The sequence below is a fragment of the Oncorhynchus nerka genome, linkage group LG24 (genome assembly GCF_034236695.1).
Source record: "Oncorhynchus nerka isolate Pitt River linkage group LG24, Oner_Uvic_2.0, whole genome shotgun sequence".
NCBI lineage: Eukaryota > Metazoa > Chordata > Actinopteri > Salmoniformes > Salmonidae > Oncorhynchus > Oncorhynchus nerka.
In genome coordinates this window covers 97558260-97576054 of record NC_088419.1, presented here as the reverse complement: position 1 = coordinate 97576054, position 17795 = coordinate 97558260, and the positions used below count along the sequence as shown (strand labels likewise).

Below are 17795 nucleotides of genomic sequence, written 5' to 3'. Positions count from 1 at the left end.
GTTGGAACATTACTGCTATAACAGCCTCCACTCTTCTGGGAATGCTTTCCACTAGATGTTGGAACATTACTGCTATAACAGCCTCTACTCTTCTGGGAAGGCTTTCCACTAGATGTTGGAACATTGTTGCTATAACAGCCTCCACTCTTCTGGGAAGGCTTTCCACTAGATGTTGGAACATTGCTGCTATAACAGCCTCCACTCTTCTGGGAAGGCTTTCCACTAGATGTTGGAACATTACTGCTATAACAGCCTCCACTCTTCTGGGAAGGCTTTCCACTAGATGTTGGAACATTGCTGCTATAACAGCCTCCACTCTTCTGGGAAGACTTTCCACTAGATGTTGGAACATTGCTGCTATAACAGCCTCCACTCTTCTGGGAAGGCTTTCCACTAGATGTTGGAACATTGCTGCTATAACAGCCTCTACTCTTCTGGGAAGACTTTCCACTAGATGTTGGAACATTGCTGCTATAACAGCCTCTAAAGACTTTCCACTAGATGTTGGAACATTGCTGCTATAACAGCCTCCACTCTTCTGGGAAGACTTTCCACTAGATGTTGGAACATTGCTGCTATAACAGCCTCCACTCTTCTGGGAAGGCTTTCCACTAGATGTTGGAACATTACTGCTATAACAGCCTCCACTCTTCTGGGAAGGCTTTCCACTAGATGTTGGAACATTGCTGCTATAACAGCCTCCACTCTTCTGGGAAGGCTTTCCACTAGATGTTGGAACATTACTGCTATAACAGCCTCCACTCTTCTGGGAAGGCTTTCCACTAGATGTTGGAACATTGCTGCTATAACAGCCTCCACTCTTCTGGGAAGACTTTCCACTAGATGTTGGAACATTGCTGCTATAACAGCCTCCACTCTTCTGGGAAGGCTTTCCACTAGATGTTGGAACATTGCTGCTATAACAGCCTCCACTCTTCTGGGAAGGCTTTCCACTAGATGTTGGAACATTGCTGCTATAACAGCCTCCACTCTTCTGGGAAGGCTTTCCACTAGATGTTGGAACATTGCTGCTATAACAGCCTCCACTCTTCTGGGAAGACTTTCCACTAGATGTTGGAACATTGCTGCTATAACAGCCTCTACTCTTCTGGGAAGGCTTTCCACTAGATGTTGGAACATTGCTGCTATAACAGCCTCTACTCTTCTGGGAAGACTTTCCACTAGATGTTGGAACATTGCTGCTATAACAGCCTCTACTCTTCTGGGAAGACTTTCCACTAGATGTTGGAACATTGCTGCTATAACAGCCTCCACTCTTCTGGGAAGACTTTCCACTAGATGTTGGAACATTGCTACTATAACAGCCTCCACTCTTCTGGGAAGGCTTTCCACTAGATGTTGGAACATTGCTGCTATAACAGCCTCCACTCCTCTGGGAAGGCTTTCCACTAGATGTTGGAACATTGCTGCTATAACAGCCTCCACTCTTCTGGGAAGGCTTTCCACTAGATGTTGGAACATTGCTGCTATAACAGCCTCTACTCTTCTGGGAAGACTTTCCACTAGATGTTGGAACATTGCTGCTATAACAGCCTCTACTCTTCTGGGAAGACTTTCCACTAGATGTTGGAACATTGCTGCTTTAACAGCCTCCACTCTTCTGGGAAGACTTTCCACTAGATGTTGGAACATTGCTGCTATAACAGCCTCCACTCTTCTGGGAAGGCTTTCCACTAGATGTTGGAACATTACTGCTATAACAGCCTCCACTCTTCTGGGAAGGCTTTCCACTAGATGTTGGAACATTGCTGCTATAACAGCCTCCACTCTTCTGGGAAGGCTTTCCACTAGATGTTGGAACATTACTGCTATAACAGCCTCCACTCTTCTGGGAAGGCTTTCCACTAGATGTTGGAACATTGCTGCTATAACAGCCTCCACTCTTCTGGGAAGACTTTCCACTAGATGTTGGAACATTGCTGCTATAACAGCCTCCACTCTTCTGGGAAGGCTTTCCACTAGATGTTGGAACATTACTGCTATAACAGCCTCCACTCTTCTGGGAAGGCTTTCCACTAGATGTTGGAACATTGCTGCTATAACAGCCTCCACTCTTCTGGGAAGACTTTCCACTAGATGTTGGAACATTGCTGCTATAACAGCCTCTACTCTTCTGGGAAGACTTTCCACTAGATGTTGGAACATTGCTGCTATAACAGCCTCTACTCTTCTGGGAAGACTTTCCACTAGATGTTGGAACATTGCTGCTATAACAGCCTCCACTCTTCTGGGAAGACTTTCCACTAGATGTTGGAACATTGCTACTATAACAGCCTCCACTCTTCTGGGAAGGCTTTCCACTAGATGTTGGAACATTGCTGCTATAACAGCCTCCACTCCTCTGGGAAGGCTTTCCACTAGATGTTGGAACATTGCTGCTATAACAGCCTCCACTCTTCTGGGAAGGCTTTCCACTAGATGTTGGAACATTGCTGCTATAACAGCCTCTACTCTTCTGGGAAGACTTTCCACTAGATGTTGGAACATTGCTGCTATAACAGCCTCTACTCTTCTGGGAAGACTTTCCACTAGATGTTGGAACATTGCTGCTTTAACAGCCTCCACTCTTCTGGGAAGACTTTCCACTAGATGTTGGAACATTGCTGCTATAACAGCCTCCACTCTTCTGGGAAGGCTTTCCACTAGATGTTGGAACATAGATGTTGGAACATTGCTGCTATAACAGCCTCCACTCTTCTGGGAAGGCTTTCCACTAGATGTTGGAACATTGCTGCTATAACAGCCTCCACTCTTCTGGGAAGGCTTTCCACTAGATGTTGGAACATTACTGCTATAACAGCCTCCACTCTTCTGGGAAGGCTTTCCACTAGATGTTGGAACATTGCTGCTATAACAGCCTCCACTCTTCTGGGAAGACTTTCCACTAGATGTTGGAACATTGCTGCTATAACAGCCTCCACTCTTCTGGGAAGGCTTTCCACTAGATGTTGGAACATTACTGCTATAACAGCCTCCACTCTTCTGGGAAGGCTTTCCACTAGATGTTGGAACATTGCTGCTATAACAGCCTCCACTCTTCTGGGAAGACTTTCCACTAGATGTTGGAACATTGCTGCTATAACAGCCTCTACTCTTCTGGGAAGGCTTTCCACTAGATGTTGGAACATTGCTGCTATAACAGCCTCTACTCTTCTGGGAAGACTTTCCACTAGATGTTGGAACATTGCTGCTATAACAGCCTCTACTCTTCTGGGAAGACTTTCCACTAGATGTTGGAACATTGCTGCTATAACAGCCTCCACTCTTCTGGGAAGACTTTCCACTAGATGTTGGAACATTGCTGCTATAACAGCCTCCACTCTTCTGGGAAGGCTTTCCACTAGATGTTGGAACATTGCTGCTATAACAGCCTCCACTCCTCTGGGAAGGCTTTCCACTAGATGTTGGAACATTGCTGCTATAACAGCCTCCACTCTTCTGGGAAGGCTTTCCACTAGATGTTGGAACATTGCTGCTATAACAGCCTCCACTCCTCTGGGAAGGCTTTCCACTAGATGTTGGAACATTGCTGCTATAACAGCCTCTACTCTTCTGGGAAGACTTTCCACTAGATGTTCGAACATTGCTGCTATAACAGCCTCCACTCTTCTGGGAAGGCTTTCCACTAGATGTTGGAACATTACTGCTATAACAGCCTCCACTCTTCTGGGAAGGCTTTCCACTAGATGTTGGAACATTGCTGCAGGGACTTGCTTCCATTCAGCCACAAGAGCATTAGTGAGGTCGGGCACTGATGTTTGGTGATTAGGCCAGTCGACGTTCCAATTCATCCCAAAGGTGTTCGATGGGGTTGGGGTCAGGGCTCTGTGGAGGCCAGTCAAGTTCTTCCACAACGATCTCGACAAACCATTTCTGTATGGATCTCACTTTGTGCACTGGGGCATTGTCATGCTGAAACAGGAAATGGCCTTCCCCAAACTGTTGCCACAAAGTTGGAAGCACAGAATCGTCTAGAATGTTGTTGTATGCTGTAACGTTAATGGTATATCAGCCAGACCGAATTCCACTGGTATGACAAAACATTTATTTTTACCGCTCTAATTATGTTGGTAACCAGTTTATTATATGAGGCATCTTGGGGGATTGTGGTATATGGCCAATATACCACGGCTAAGGACTCCACGTTGCGTCGTGCAGAAGAACAGCCCCGTTGGCCATATACCTTCTCGGGCCTTATTACACACACACACACACACACACACACACACTAAATGTTCAAAAGTTTGTGGACATTCTATCAAACTAATTTGAAGGGGTGTCCACATACTTTTGACCATTTTGTGTGTGTGTGTGTGTTTTGTCACATACCGAAGCTACTGCTGTTTTTATTAGAAAAACGTGGAATACAGATTCCACATTCACCCAGACCAACAAAAAAAAACATTTTTAATTGTTTTCCTTTATTTCTCACTCATAGAGACTTCTGGGAGACGGTGCATTCGTTTGGCGAGGAGGATAAGAGACTGTTCCTCCAGTTTACTACGGGGACTGACAGAGCACCCGTAGGAGGCCTGGGCAAGTTAAAGATGATCATCGCCAAGAACGGCCCCGACACAGACAGGTGAGACCAGGCCTCGGGTGCCAAATGGCATCATGGTCCCTATATGGTGCACGACTACTGACCAGAGTCCTGCTTTTGACCCAAACGGGTGTTTATTATGCCAGTTGGGACATAGCTCAGACTTTATGTCTGAGATGGTACCCTAATCCATACAGTGTATTCGAAAGTATTTAGACCCCTTTTTCCACATTTTGTTTCGTTTCAGCTTCATTCTAAAATGTAGTACACAATAACCCACAATGACAAAGCAAAAACGGGTTTTATTTTTTTCACATTTCTCACACCTTTATTTAACCAGGTAGGCCAGTTGAGAACACCTTTATTTAACCAGGTAGGCCAGTTGAGAACGCCTTTATTTAACCAGGTAGGCCAGTTGAGAACACCTTTATTTAACCAGGTCGGGCAGTTGAGAACACCTTTATTTAACCAGGTAGGCCAGTTGAGAACACCTTTATTTAACCAGGTAGGCCAGTTGAGAACACCTTTATTTAACCAGGTAGGCCAGTTGAGAACAAGTTCTCATTTGCAACTGCGACCTGGCCAAGATAAAGCAAAGCAGTGTGACACAGGCAACAACACAGAGTTACACATGGAATAAACAATAAACAAGTCAATGACACAGTAGAGAAAAGAAAGTCTATATACAGTGTTCAAAAGGCATGAGGAGGTAGGCAATAAATAGGCCATAGGAGCGAATAATTACAATTTAACAGATTAACACTGGAGTGATAAATGATCAGATGGTCATGTACAGGTAGAGATATTGGTGTGCAAAAGAGCAGAAAAGTAAATAAATATAAACAGTATGGGGATGCGGTAGGTAAATTGGGTGGGCTATTTACCAATAGACTATGTACAGCTGCAGCGATCGGTTAGCTGCTCAGATAGTTGATGTTTAAAGTTGGTGAGGGAAATAAAAGTCTCCAACTTCAGCGATTTTCAATTCGTTCCAGTCACTGGCAGCAGAGAACTGGAAGGAAAGGCGGCCAAATGAGGTGTTGGCTTTGGGGATGATCAGTGAGACACCTGCTGGAGCGCGTGCTACGGGTGGTGTTGTTATTGTGACCAGTGAACTGAGATAAGGCGGAGCTTTACCTGCATAGACTTATAGATGACCTGGAGCCAGTGGATCTGGCGACGAATATGTAGCGAGGGCCAGCCGACTAGAGCATACAAGTCGTGGTGGTGGGTAGTATAAGGTGCTTTGGTGACAAAATGGATGGCACTGTGATAGACTGCATCCAGTTTGCTGAGTAGAGATCAGTTGGAGGCCACGGAAGGAGTGTTTTATGGCATTGAAGCTCATTTGGAGGTTAGTTAACACAGTGTCCAAAGAAGGGCCAGAAGTATACAGAATGGTGTCGTCTGCGTAGAGGTGGTTCAGGGAATCGCCCGCAGCAAGAGCGACATCATTGATATATACAGAGAAAAGAGTTGGCCCGAGAATTGAACCCTGTGGTACCCACATAGACTTTCACAGAGGTCCGGACAGCATGCCCTCCTATTTGACACACTGAACTCTGTCTGCAAAGTAGTTGGTGAATCAGGCGAGGCAGTCATCAGAAAAACCGAGGCTACTGAGTCTGCCGATAAGAATATGGTGATTGACAGAGTCGAAAGCCTTGGCCAGGTCGATGAAGACGGCTGCACACACAAATTTAAAAAACGGATCACATTTCTATGAGTATTCAGACTCTTTACTCTGTGCTTTGTTGAAGAACCTTTGGCAGTGATTTCAGCCTGGAGTCTTCTTGGGAATGACGCTACAAGCTTGGCACATCTGTATTTGGGGAGTTTCTCCCATTTTTCTCTGCAGATCCTCTCAAGCTCTGTCAGGTTGGATGGGGAGCGTCGCTGCACAATTTTTTTCAGGTCTCTCCAGAGAGATGGGTTCGATCGGGTTCAAGTTCTGGCTCTGGCTGGGCCGCTCAAGGACATTCAGAGACTTGTCCCAAAGCCACTCCTGCCTTGTCTTGGCCTTGTGCTTAGGGTCGTTGTCCTGTTGGAAGCTGAATCTTCTCCCCAGTCTGAGTTCCTGGGCTAGTTTTTCATCAAGGATCTCTCTGTACTTTGCTCTGTTAATCTTTCCCTCGATCCTGACTAGTCTCCCAGTCCCTGCTGCTGAAAAACATCCCCACAGCATGATGCTACCACCACCATGCTTCACCGTTGGGATGGTGCCAGGTTTACTCCAGACAAGATTCTTGGCATTCAGGCCAAAGAGTTCAATCTTGGTTTCATCAGACCAGAGAATCTTGTTTTTCATTGTCTGAGAGTCTTTAGGTGCCTTTTGGCAAACTCCAAGTGGGCTGTCATGTGTCTTTTACTGAGGAGTGGCTTCCGTCTGGCCACTCTACCAAAAAGGCCTGATTGGTGGAGTGCTGCAGAGATGGTTGTCCTTCTGGAATGTTCTCCCATCTCGACAGAGGAACTGTGGAGCTCTGTCAGGGTGACCAGAGCTCCACAGCTCTTGGTCACCTCCCTGAACAAGACCCTTCTCCCCCGATTGCTCAGTTTGGCCGGGCAGCCAGCTCTAGGAAGAGTCTTGGTGGTTCCAAACTTCTTCCCTTTAAGAATGATGGAGGCCACTGTGTTCTTGGGGACCTTAAATGCAGCAGAAATGTTTTCCCTGGATATGTCTCTCGGCACAATCCTGTTTTGGAGCTTTACGGACATTTAATTAATTTGACATCTTGTCTTGGTTTTTGCTCTGACATGCAGTGTCAGCTGTGGGAACTTACAGACAGATACAGACAGGTGTGTGCCTTTCCAAATCATGTCCAATCAGTTGAATTTACCACATGTGGACTCAAATCAATTTGTACAAACATCTCAAGGATGATTAATGAAAACAGGATGCATCTGAGCTCAATTTCGAGTCTCATAGCAAAGGGTCTGAATACTTATGTAAATAAGGTATTTCTGTTTTTTATAATTTATCAATTTGAAAAAAATATTAACCTGTTTTCACTTTGTCAGTATTGGGTACTGTGTGTAGATTGTTTTTTTATTTAATACATTTTAGAATAAGGCTGTGACGTAACAAAATGTGGAAAAAGTCAAGGGGTCTGAAAACTTTCCGAATGCACTGTAGATTAGAACAACTAGAGCAGGGATCAACTACTAGATTAGAGCAGGGATCAACTACTAGATTAGAACAACTAGGGCAGGGATCAACTACTAGATTAGAACAACTAGAGCAGGAATCAACTACTAGATTAGAACAACTAGAGCAGGGATCAACTACTAGATTAGAACAACTAGGGCATGAATCAACTACTAGATTAGAACAACTAGAGCAGGGATCAACTACTAGATTAGAACAACTAGGGCAGGAATCAACTACTAGATTAGAACAACTAGGGCAGGAATCAACTACTAGATTAGAACAACTAGGGCAGGAATCAACTACTAGATTAGAACAACTAGGGCAGGAATCAACTACTAGATTAGAACAACTAGGGCAGGAATCAACTACTAGATTAGAACAACTAGGGCAGGAATCAACTACTAGATTAGAACAACTAGGGCAGGGATCAACTACTAGATTAGAACAACTAGGGCAGGGATCAACTACTAGATTAGAACAACTAGGGCAGGAATCAACTACTAGATTAGAGCAGGGATCAACTACTAGATTAGAACAACTAGAGCAGGGATCAACTACTAGATTAGAACAACTAGGGCAGGGATCAACTACTAGATTAGAACAACTAGAGCAGGGATCAACTACTAGATTAGAACAACTAGAGCAGGGATCAACTACTAGATTAGAGCAGGAATCAACTACTAGATTAGAACAACTAGAGCAGAGATCATCTACTAGATTAGAACAACTAGGGCAGGAATCAACTACTAGATTAGAACAACTAGGGCAGGAATCAACTACTAGATTAGAACAACTAGAGCAGGAATCAACTACTAGATTAGAACAACTAGGGCAGGGATCAACTACTAGATTAGAACAACTAGGGCAGGGATCAACTACTAGATTAGAACAACTAGGGCAGGAATCAACTACTAGATTAGAACAACTAGAGCAGGGATCAACTACTAGATTAGAACTAGAGCAGGGATCAACTACTAGATTAGAACAACTAGGGCAGGGATCAACTAGATTACAACATCTAGAGCAGGAATCAACTAGATTACAACATCTAGAGCAGGAATCAACTACTAGATTCAGCAGGGGACCATTTTTTTTCTTGTGCGGATGGTCCTGCACAATAATTTGTAGTCTGCACATTCACTGCAAGAAGACCACTAAAACCTAATTCTTTCAAACCATGCTTACATTTGTAAATGTCTGTCTATTATGCGTGGGAAAACTTGGAATACAGATGTGTTAAATTAAAATCAGCCTATTTCCTGGTGTTTTTACCATCTTTTATGTCCAACAATGAAAATGTTAAAAGTATTTCTTTATTTTTTGCTCAGAAAAGTTTGGGGGGCCAAATAAAACCACCCTGGGGCCAAATTCAGTCCGCGGGCCGCCAGTTGGGGAACCCTGCAGTAGGGTGTCATTTTGGATGCAGAATCATATCTCTTACCTGACCTGTTTCATTGGGGCCTCCCAGATTACTTGGATAGATCTGTAACTTCTGTCCCTCTCTCTCTCTGTCCCTCTCTCTCTCTCTGTCCCTCTCTCTCTCTCTCTGTCCCTTTCTCTCTCTCTCTGTCCCTTTCTCTCTCTCTCTGTCCCTCTCTCTCTCTCTCTCTCTGTCCCTCTCTCTCTCTCTCTCTCTCTCTCTCTCTCTCTCTCTCTCTCTCTCTCTCTCTCTCTCTCTCTCTCTCTCTCTCTCTCTCTGTCTCTCTCTCTCTCTCTTCTGTCCCTCTGTCCCTTTCTCTCTCTCTCTGTCCCTTTCTCTCTCTCTCTGTCCCTTTCTCTCTCTCTCTGTCCCTTTCTCTCTCTCTCTGTCCCTTTCTCTCTCTCTCTGTCCCTTTCTCTCTCTGTCCCTCTCTCTCTCTCTCTCTGTCCCTCTCTCTGTCTCGTCAGGTTACCTACTTCTCACACGTGTTTTAATGCTTTGCTGCTCCCTGAATACGATTCAAAGGAGAAACTGAAGGAGAGACTTCTCAAAGCCATCACTTATGCCAAAGGATTTGGAATGCTGTGAAACAAGCAAAAATGACAACTCTGCAAAAACAAAACAAAAACTTCCTGGCTTCAGTTCAATGGTTTTATGTTTTGTAATGGAGAAGGTAGGAATTATACAATGATGCAACAGTTGAAATTGATGTGGCATTACGACAAGGAAGTGCTCCAGAGACTGTGTGCCTGAACAGCAAATAGACTCAACTAGCAAGACATTCGATCTAGCCCCCCCTCAGATCCATTTAATATACGTAGAACCTCTCCTTACATTCTAGGTTATTCAAGCTGTTGAAATCAGTTATAATTCTTACTGGAGCTCGCTTGGTTTTATTTGATGTGTAAAAAAACAATAAAGAAGAGGAAGCAGGTTATCATTTATTGTTGTGAAAGTGCACTTAACTAGACCTTCTGAATGTTAGTGAATGGTATATACATTACTGTATACTGCCGTCTTAGGACATTTTGTTAGTTTATGATATTCTTTAATGCCAGCAGTGTTGTCGGTAACACTTCCTAATATAATACCCTCTTCATAATGCATTGAAAAGTACATTTATAATGATAATTTAATTTATAATGCATAATGCATAATAATGCCTTCCAGGTGTTTTATAGCTGCTCATAGACCTCTATAATGCTTTGTTTCAAGTTTTATTGTCACGTGCACAAGTACTGTGAAATACTTTTTCATTGTACTTGAAGGGGGGGGTGTTCATATGACGTGTTAGCGTGGTGTCGCGTAAGGCACAGGACTATTCTAACCAGTACACTAACACAGTGTTCCTGCTCTGCTGTAAGCTATGCAAGTGGCACCCTATTCCCTACATAGTGCACTACTTTTCACCAGGGCCCCTACATAGGGAATAGGGTGCCATTTGGGGCGCAACCCTTATGTATGATGGCGTTGCATCGTCATCTGTACCTGCTGCCTCTTTGGCAAATCTCCCTGCTACTTTTGGCTGCGGTCCTGCACTCTTTCTAATGTGTTGAATAGCTTGCTGTTCAATACCTATATGTTTTTTGCAATGTTCATTTTGTATGCCAGACAGAACAGAGCACACTCTCTCTTAGCCCTGACGGAGTGCTTTCAGTTTTTTGTATTTTATTTTAATGCATGGTTACAGACACAAAGTAAGTCATTAGCTTTACAAAAGCTCCAGTGAATTGTCAAGTCATGCTAGTTCTTTGGTAGCTGTACTCTCACTTACAGTTGCAAAAACATTTGGGGGGGAAATGCTTTACCCAAAAGCCCTTGGTTTTCCAGAAAGCCCTTGGTTTTCCAGAAAGCCCTTGGTTTTCCAGAAAGCCCTTGGTTTTCCAGAAAGCCCTTGGTTTTCCAGAAAGCCCTTGGTTTTCCAGAAAGCCCTTGGTTTTCCAGAAAGCCCTTGGTTTTACAGAAATCCCTTGGTTTTACAGAAATCCCTTGGTTTTACAGAAATCCTGGTTGGAAGAGTCCCAGAATCTGGAGGGAATAAAGAGGAAATCCAGAATCTTCCAACCAGGAGTTTTGGAAAACCTGGGAACGTTAGCAGCATTCTGCAACCCTAATCTGACTTCACAGTTCATCTGAAACCTGGGAACGTTAGCAGCATTCTGCAACCCTAATCTGACTTCACAGTTCATCTGACCCATATAATGTGAAATATTGACTTGGAGAAAAGTGTTTTATAATAATAACACTGAATTGATGTGCCACATCAATGCTCAGAACAGTGTGTTATTCTCTGAAGTATTTTTTGGTTTGTTGGTGTTTGATTTGGTGTGACTGTGGTTTGGTTTTCATTATGCTATACACCTGAAAGCCTGCCAAGCCATGCAGAATATTTTTGGTTTAATATCCAATAATGTGTACAACAGTCTTGGCAGGAAGGGTTTAATGGCTTGGTTTGATATCCTGTGATGTGTACAACAGTCTTGGCAGGAAGGGTTTAATGGTTTGGTTTGATATCCTGTGATGTGTACAACATTCTTGGCAGGAAGGGTTTAATGGTTTGGTTTGATATCCTGTGATGTGTACAACATTCTTGGCAGGAAGGGTTTAATGGTTTGGTTTGATATCCTGTGATGTGTACAACAGTCTTGGCAGGAAAGTTCATTCATAAAGGATTCATTCCCCTGTTTTACTGCCTGAATTCAAAATAGATTCAATATGAATTATTTTTTTCCCACCCTTTTACATACAATACCCTACAATTTTAGCAAATGTATTAAATAAAATCGATGCAATTTACATCAGTATTCACACCCCTAAATCAATACATGTCAGAAATCCCGTTTCTGAATAAGTCTGTAAGAGATTTGCACACCTGGATCGTACAATATTTGCACATTCTTTAAAAAATTGTTAAAGTTCTGTCAATTGGTTGTTTATAATTGCTAGACAGCCACTTGAACGTCTTGCCGTAGATTTTCAAGCAGATTTTAAGTCAAAACTGTAACTAGGTTACTCAGGAACCTTCAATGTCATCTTGGGTAAGCAACTCCAGTATACATTTGGCCTTGTGTTTTCAGTTATTCTCCTGCTGAAAGGTCAATTTGTCTCCCAGTGTCTGTTGGAAAGTAGACTGAACCAGGTTTTCTCTAGTCCTTCCTGATGACAAGCATACCCATAACATGATGCAACCGCCACTATGCATAACACATATTGATTATATGAAGATTAGTACTTAGTTAGTGATGTGTTAAATTTGCCCCAAACACTTTTTATTCAGGTTATAAAGTGAATTTCTTTGCCACATTTTTTTTGCAGTTTTACTTTTTTTTATTATTATTATTATTATTTGCCTTATTGCAAACATGATCCATGTTTTGGAATAGTTTTTATTCCGTACAGGCTTACTTCTTTTCACTCTGTCATTTAGATTAGTATTGTGGAGTAACTACAATGTTGTTGATCCATCCTCAGTTTTCTCCTATCACAGCCATTAAACTCAAACTGTTTTAAAGTCCCCATTGGCCTCATGGTGAAGAATCTCTATTTAATCCAATTCAGGCTGTGAGAACAAATGTGGATCAAGTCCAACGGCTGTGAAAACTTTCTGAATGCGGTTGTATTTAGTTGTTTGCTGCCTGGTTTATTTTGATATAATGGAAATTAAGGAAAGTACAAACATTTGAATTAAACACTTGATTTTGTCAACATAATGCAAAATAAAAAAAATAAGACATTTTTAACCCTCTCTGTGTAATCGTATCTGTGGACACTGTATTAACTCTACACTGTCATTCTCATCATATTAACATTCAACTCCATCTTCACTGACATTCTTATGACAAAATGCTTCACTTTAATTCCCCTTCTGTGAATTATACACTGAGTATACCAAGCACTAGGAACACCTTTCTAATATTGAGTTCCACCCTTCCCTTTGCCCTCAGAACAGCCTCGATTTGTCGGGGCGTGGACTCTATAAAGTGTCGGAAGAGTGTTCCACAGGGATGCTGGCATGTTGACTCCGATGCTTCCGACAGTTGTGTCAAGTTGGCTGATGTCCTTTGGGTGGTGCAGTTCTTGACACAAACCGGTGCGCTTGGCACCTACTACCATACCCTGTTCAAAGGCACTTCAGTCTTTGTCTTGCCCATTCATCCTCTGAATGGTACACATACACAAGCAATAACTCATTTATCTCAAGACTTAAAAATCCTTCTATAACCTGTCTCATCCCCTTCACGGATTGAAGTGGATTTAACAAGTTACATCAATAAGGGATCATAGCATTCAGCTGGAAAGAGCAGCTGTTGTGTTTTAATGTTTTGTATACTAAGTGTAGTTTCAACTGCACAGTTGTAATGTTTTATAAATCCCAACCACTAACAAAAACATGTGGTGTGTCTCCTTCCAGCTGCTGTAGATGTGTAGCACATAGCACTCCTCAGCCTGAAGTATCCTCAGCCAATAGCTAGCTTTCTGCATGGCGCTGACTGGTAAGAACACTTCCTGAGGACCAACCTGGTCTCAGAGCATTGTGGATTATCCTGTACGTAAATCCGAGACACTCCATGTATTATGATATTGTTGTGTTGCATTTCCTTCTATAGTTAGAGGACTCCTGATATCTCCAGGAGTGATACATTTATTTTTTGCCTTCATCTCTGGTCTAGTAGTCTTTTTGCTAGCTAGGGCCATCTACTTTAACTGCTGACTGTCTTCCCTGTAGCCTAGTTGGTGTGTGAACTGCTGACTGTCTTCCCTGTAGCCTAGTTGGTGTGTGAACTGCTGACTGTCTTCCCTGTAGTCTAGTTGGTGTGTGAACTGCTGACTGTCTTCCCTGTAGCCTAGTTGGTGTGTGAACTGCTGACTGTCTTCCCTGTAGCCTAGTTGGTGTGTGAACTGTCTTCCCTGAGCCTAGTTGGTGTGTGAACTTCCTTCCCTGTAGCCTAGTTGGTGTGTGAACTGCTGACTGTCTTCCCTGTAGCCTAGTTGGTGTGTGAACTGCTGACTGTCTTCCCTGTAGTCTAGTTGGTGTGTGAACTGCTGACTGTCTTCCCTGTAGTCTAGTTGGTGTGTGAACTGCTGACTGTCTTCCCTGTAGTCTAGTTGGTGTGTGAACTGCTGACTGTCTTCCCTGTAGCCTAGTTGGTGTGTGAACTGCTGACTGTCTTCCCTGTAGCCTAGTTGGTGTGTGAACTGCTGACTGTCTTCCCTGTAGTCTAGTTGGTGTGTGAACTGCTGACTGTCTTCCCTGTAGCCTAGTTGGTGTGTGAACTGCTGACTGCTCATAACTTGTAGATGATTGTTGACACATCAACCAGGATAAAGGGACAGGGGAATTTGTGACTTGTTTTGTAATCGGTGGCTGTATTGGAGAGAGAGTGGTTTCTCCTCTCCTAGACAATCACCAATTAGTACAGAGAGGTTGTGCTCTTCAGTCTCCCCTGGTTTCTGAGCGGCAAGTTTAAGCGGTGGTCATGTCAGTTGTGGTCTCGTTGCCGAAACGGTTTCTCAACTATGTGTGTGTGTGTTTTCTATACCTGAACTGCCGATTTGCGGTCAAGAACTTTGAGTTAATTTCAGGCTATGCTGAAATTAAGGAGGACATTTCACTCCCTCTCTACCTTCTCTTCCTCTGTATCTGCTGTTAAACATCACATGTCATCAGAGTGCGCAGCTGAACATTGTATGCTGGAAAACACTCAGTTTGTTATGTTTGATTTAATTAAATACGAATACAGAACGAATACAGAACTTGTTAATGTGAGGATTCCGCAAAAACACGGTTAGCTTTTGACAGCTTGGACCACTATTTCTTGTCCTGGAATCCTGCTCGACAGGGAATCCCGCAATCCTGCTCGACAGGGAATCCCGCAATCCTGCTCGACAGGGAATCCCGCAATCCTGCTCGACAGGGAATCCCGCAATCCTGCTCGACACGGAATCCCGCAATCCTGCTCGACAGGGAATCCCGCAATCCTGCTTGACAGAGACGCTAAGCTGTTAGCCATCAAGCTAACGAAGTTGGTACCAGATGAGTTTTCCAATGGAGCTTTGTCTGGAGAGTTAAATGACCGGTTCCAGCACTGTAGGATCTGTATGTACTACGCACTGTTTCAGGACAAACTGGATCACTCAGAGTTCCAATGCAGCAATTGTTTACTTGCCGAGGATTATAGGCTCAAAGTGTCTTCCTTGATCAAGCAGGTAGCCAGCCAACGTAAGAAACTGGGGAAAACGCAGAGTGGAATGTTGACCTTTTCTACGCTGGTGGCTGGATGGCGTTCGCGCTTGTTGGATGCATCTCCGCCTTGTCGTTTGTCGTTATCCGACTGGTCGGTGTTGCCCGGGGCGCCCCCATCTGAAGGAACACAGCAAGAGTAGCAAGACAATCAACGATGGTCACGAGCCGTGGAAGCCGAAGACAACGACCTACCCCAAAGCAGTCCACACTCCCAACAAGAGCCCTGGAGAGGATACAAACAATGAATAGTTTATCCTGGAGCCTGATCTTCCTGTATCTTCGTCGCCTGTGTCTTCGTCGCCTGTGTCTTCGTCGCCTGTATCTTCGTCGCCTGTATCTTCGTCGCCTGTATCTGCGGCCGCAGTGCCTACTACTTCCAAGTCGACGTCGACAACCTTCCGCCCCTGCTCTGAATCGAGCTTCTCCATCTGTCAGAGGCCTGCCACAGGTGCCGCGAGCAACATGCTCAAGCTATCCTGCCTCTCACCCGTCCATAAAGGGTTCTCCGAATCCTGAGAAGCGTGGGAGTGGGCGGATTTCCTCGTCCTTCTCGCCAGCCGTGATTCTGGACAGCTCCATTGTAAGAAATGTTCCTGGTGCAAAAAACAATGTATTTTCCCAGAGCCCGAGTAAATGACGTCACTACGCTGCTCCTGAATGTACAACGTCAGGACATGGCAATCAATTCTATCCTAGTCCATGTGGGTCTTAATGACATTATGAAGGGCAGTTTGGAAAAGTTGAAACTGGATTTTAAAGAGCTCATTGACTCTCTGCTAGACACTAACAAAAGACCCATCATATCTGGCCCTGTGTCCTCTCTGAATCGAGGCATTGAACGCTTTAGCAGGATTCTTTCTCCTCACAACTGGCTACGTGATTATTGCAGCTCAATGGGTGTAACTTTTGTTGACAATTTCAATACTTTTTGTAACAAAGAAAAGACGTTTTATAAGGAGGATGGGATCCACCCAAATCATTTGGGTTCCTGGATCCTTTCACAGCATTATCAGGCTGCGTTGAGACAGTGACTTATCAATGACCCAAAGTCCAGCTCAGCTAATCTCTACCATTGTGTCCCTGAGTCATCATAATGCTTCAGTAAATGTACATGATACCAGGGGTGTCAGTAGACACAATGTAACCTAATGTATGTCCCTCTGCCTGCTCTGAATGCCTCTGCTGATCCTACAGCTATTGTATGCAGTAATCATGTGTCTATGAACCAGATTTATACTGTTAGCACTAAGCTGGTGTTCCCTGGGAGTAGGTCCACTGTGAACAGCTCACCCTGCACAAACATAAAGAACATAAGCACATCTACTGCTGCTAAGCTTCCCTGTAAAGCAATGAAAGCAAGTAAGCATCTCAGAAGACAAGTGCTCAAAATAGCCCACGTTAATATGTGTAGTTTAAGAAACAAGGTTCATGAAATCAATCATTTGTGTTCGTGTTACGGATACAGGTGTCCTGTGTTCTTTTCTCTCCTTCTCCCCTCACAGGTGAAAATCATCACTCACCAATCAATCACCAATCAGAAGACACACCTCCTCCTGTTTCCTACCCAATCACAGTTCATTCTCCCTGTCAATTGTTTTCTCTAGAGCTCAATCTCTCTGTAAATGCCATATGTCTGTAGATCGCTCTGTTTCACCCTCTCCTACTATGTCTCTTTATGTATTGAGCTATCTTTTGTTTGAGCACCTCCATATTACATTTACATTTACATTTAAGTCATTTAGCAGACGCTCTTATCCAGAGCGACTTACAAATTGGTGCTTTCACCTTATGACATCCAGGGGAACAGCCACTTTACAATAGTGCATCTAGGTCTTTTAAGGGGGGGGAGGGGGGGGGGGTGAGAAGGATTACTTTATCCTATCCTAGGTATTCCTTAAAGAGGTGGGGTTTCAGGTGTCTCCGGAAGGTGGTGATTGACTCCGCTGTCCTGGCGTCGTGAGGGAGTTTGTTCCACCATTGGGGGGCCAGAGCAGCGAACAGTTTTGACTGGGCTGAGCGGGAACTGTACTTCCTCAGTGGTAGGGTATCACTTTGTCATCACATGTGAGTATTGTTTTTGGTTATGGTGTTTGTTTGCTGGTGGGAAAAGGGGGAACCAATACAAGTCGCCCATGGGCATACACTACCCGTAGGTAAACTTTGTTAAAAACACTAGTTAGAACTGGGCGGACCACCCACTGTATTTTTGGTTAGTTAGCTGTTGTTGAAATAGGCTAGTCTAGCTTAGGGGTGTTTTGGATGCTTATTGTTTCTTTCCTTGGGTCCAGCTCAGCCCCTTATCCTGCCCCCCCCCCCATTACCGTGTGTTTTCTAATAAACCATGTGTTTAGTTGTCTGGGGTTATTTCGTTCTCACTTTTACTTTTTCACTATTATAATTTGCATGAGTTATGTTACGG

General features: G+C 43.8%; 1 protein-coding gene across 5 annotated transcripts in view; it reads left to right on the top strand.

The window, feature by feature from the left end:
* Positions 1–17203, top strand: part of LOC115123321 (ubiquitin-protein ligase E3A-like) — a 58488-nt gene extending 41285 nt beyond the window's left edge. For 4 of the 5 annotated variants that reach the window (XM_065009370.1, XM_065009373.1, XM_065009372.1 and 1 more), the window contains exons 13-14: positions 4460–4603; positions 9600–12872. In XM_065009370.1, the coding sequence (XP_064865442.1) occupies positions 4460–4603; positions 9600–9720 (265 nt within the window). In that variant the 3' untranslated portion in view covers positions 9721–12872. Of the gene's footprint in view, positions 1–4459; positions 4604–9599; positions 12873–16878 lie in introns of those variants that run through there. The other variant, XM_065009371.1, reaches the window with a different exon arrangement.
* The last annotated feature ends 592 nt before the right edge of the window (positions 17204–17795 follow it).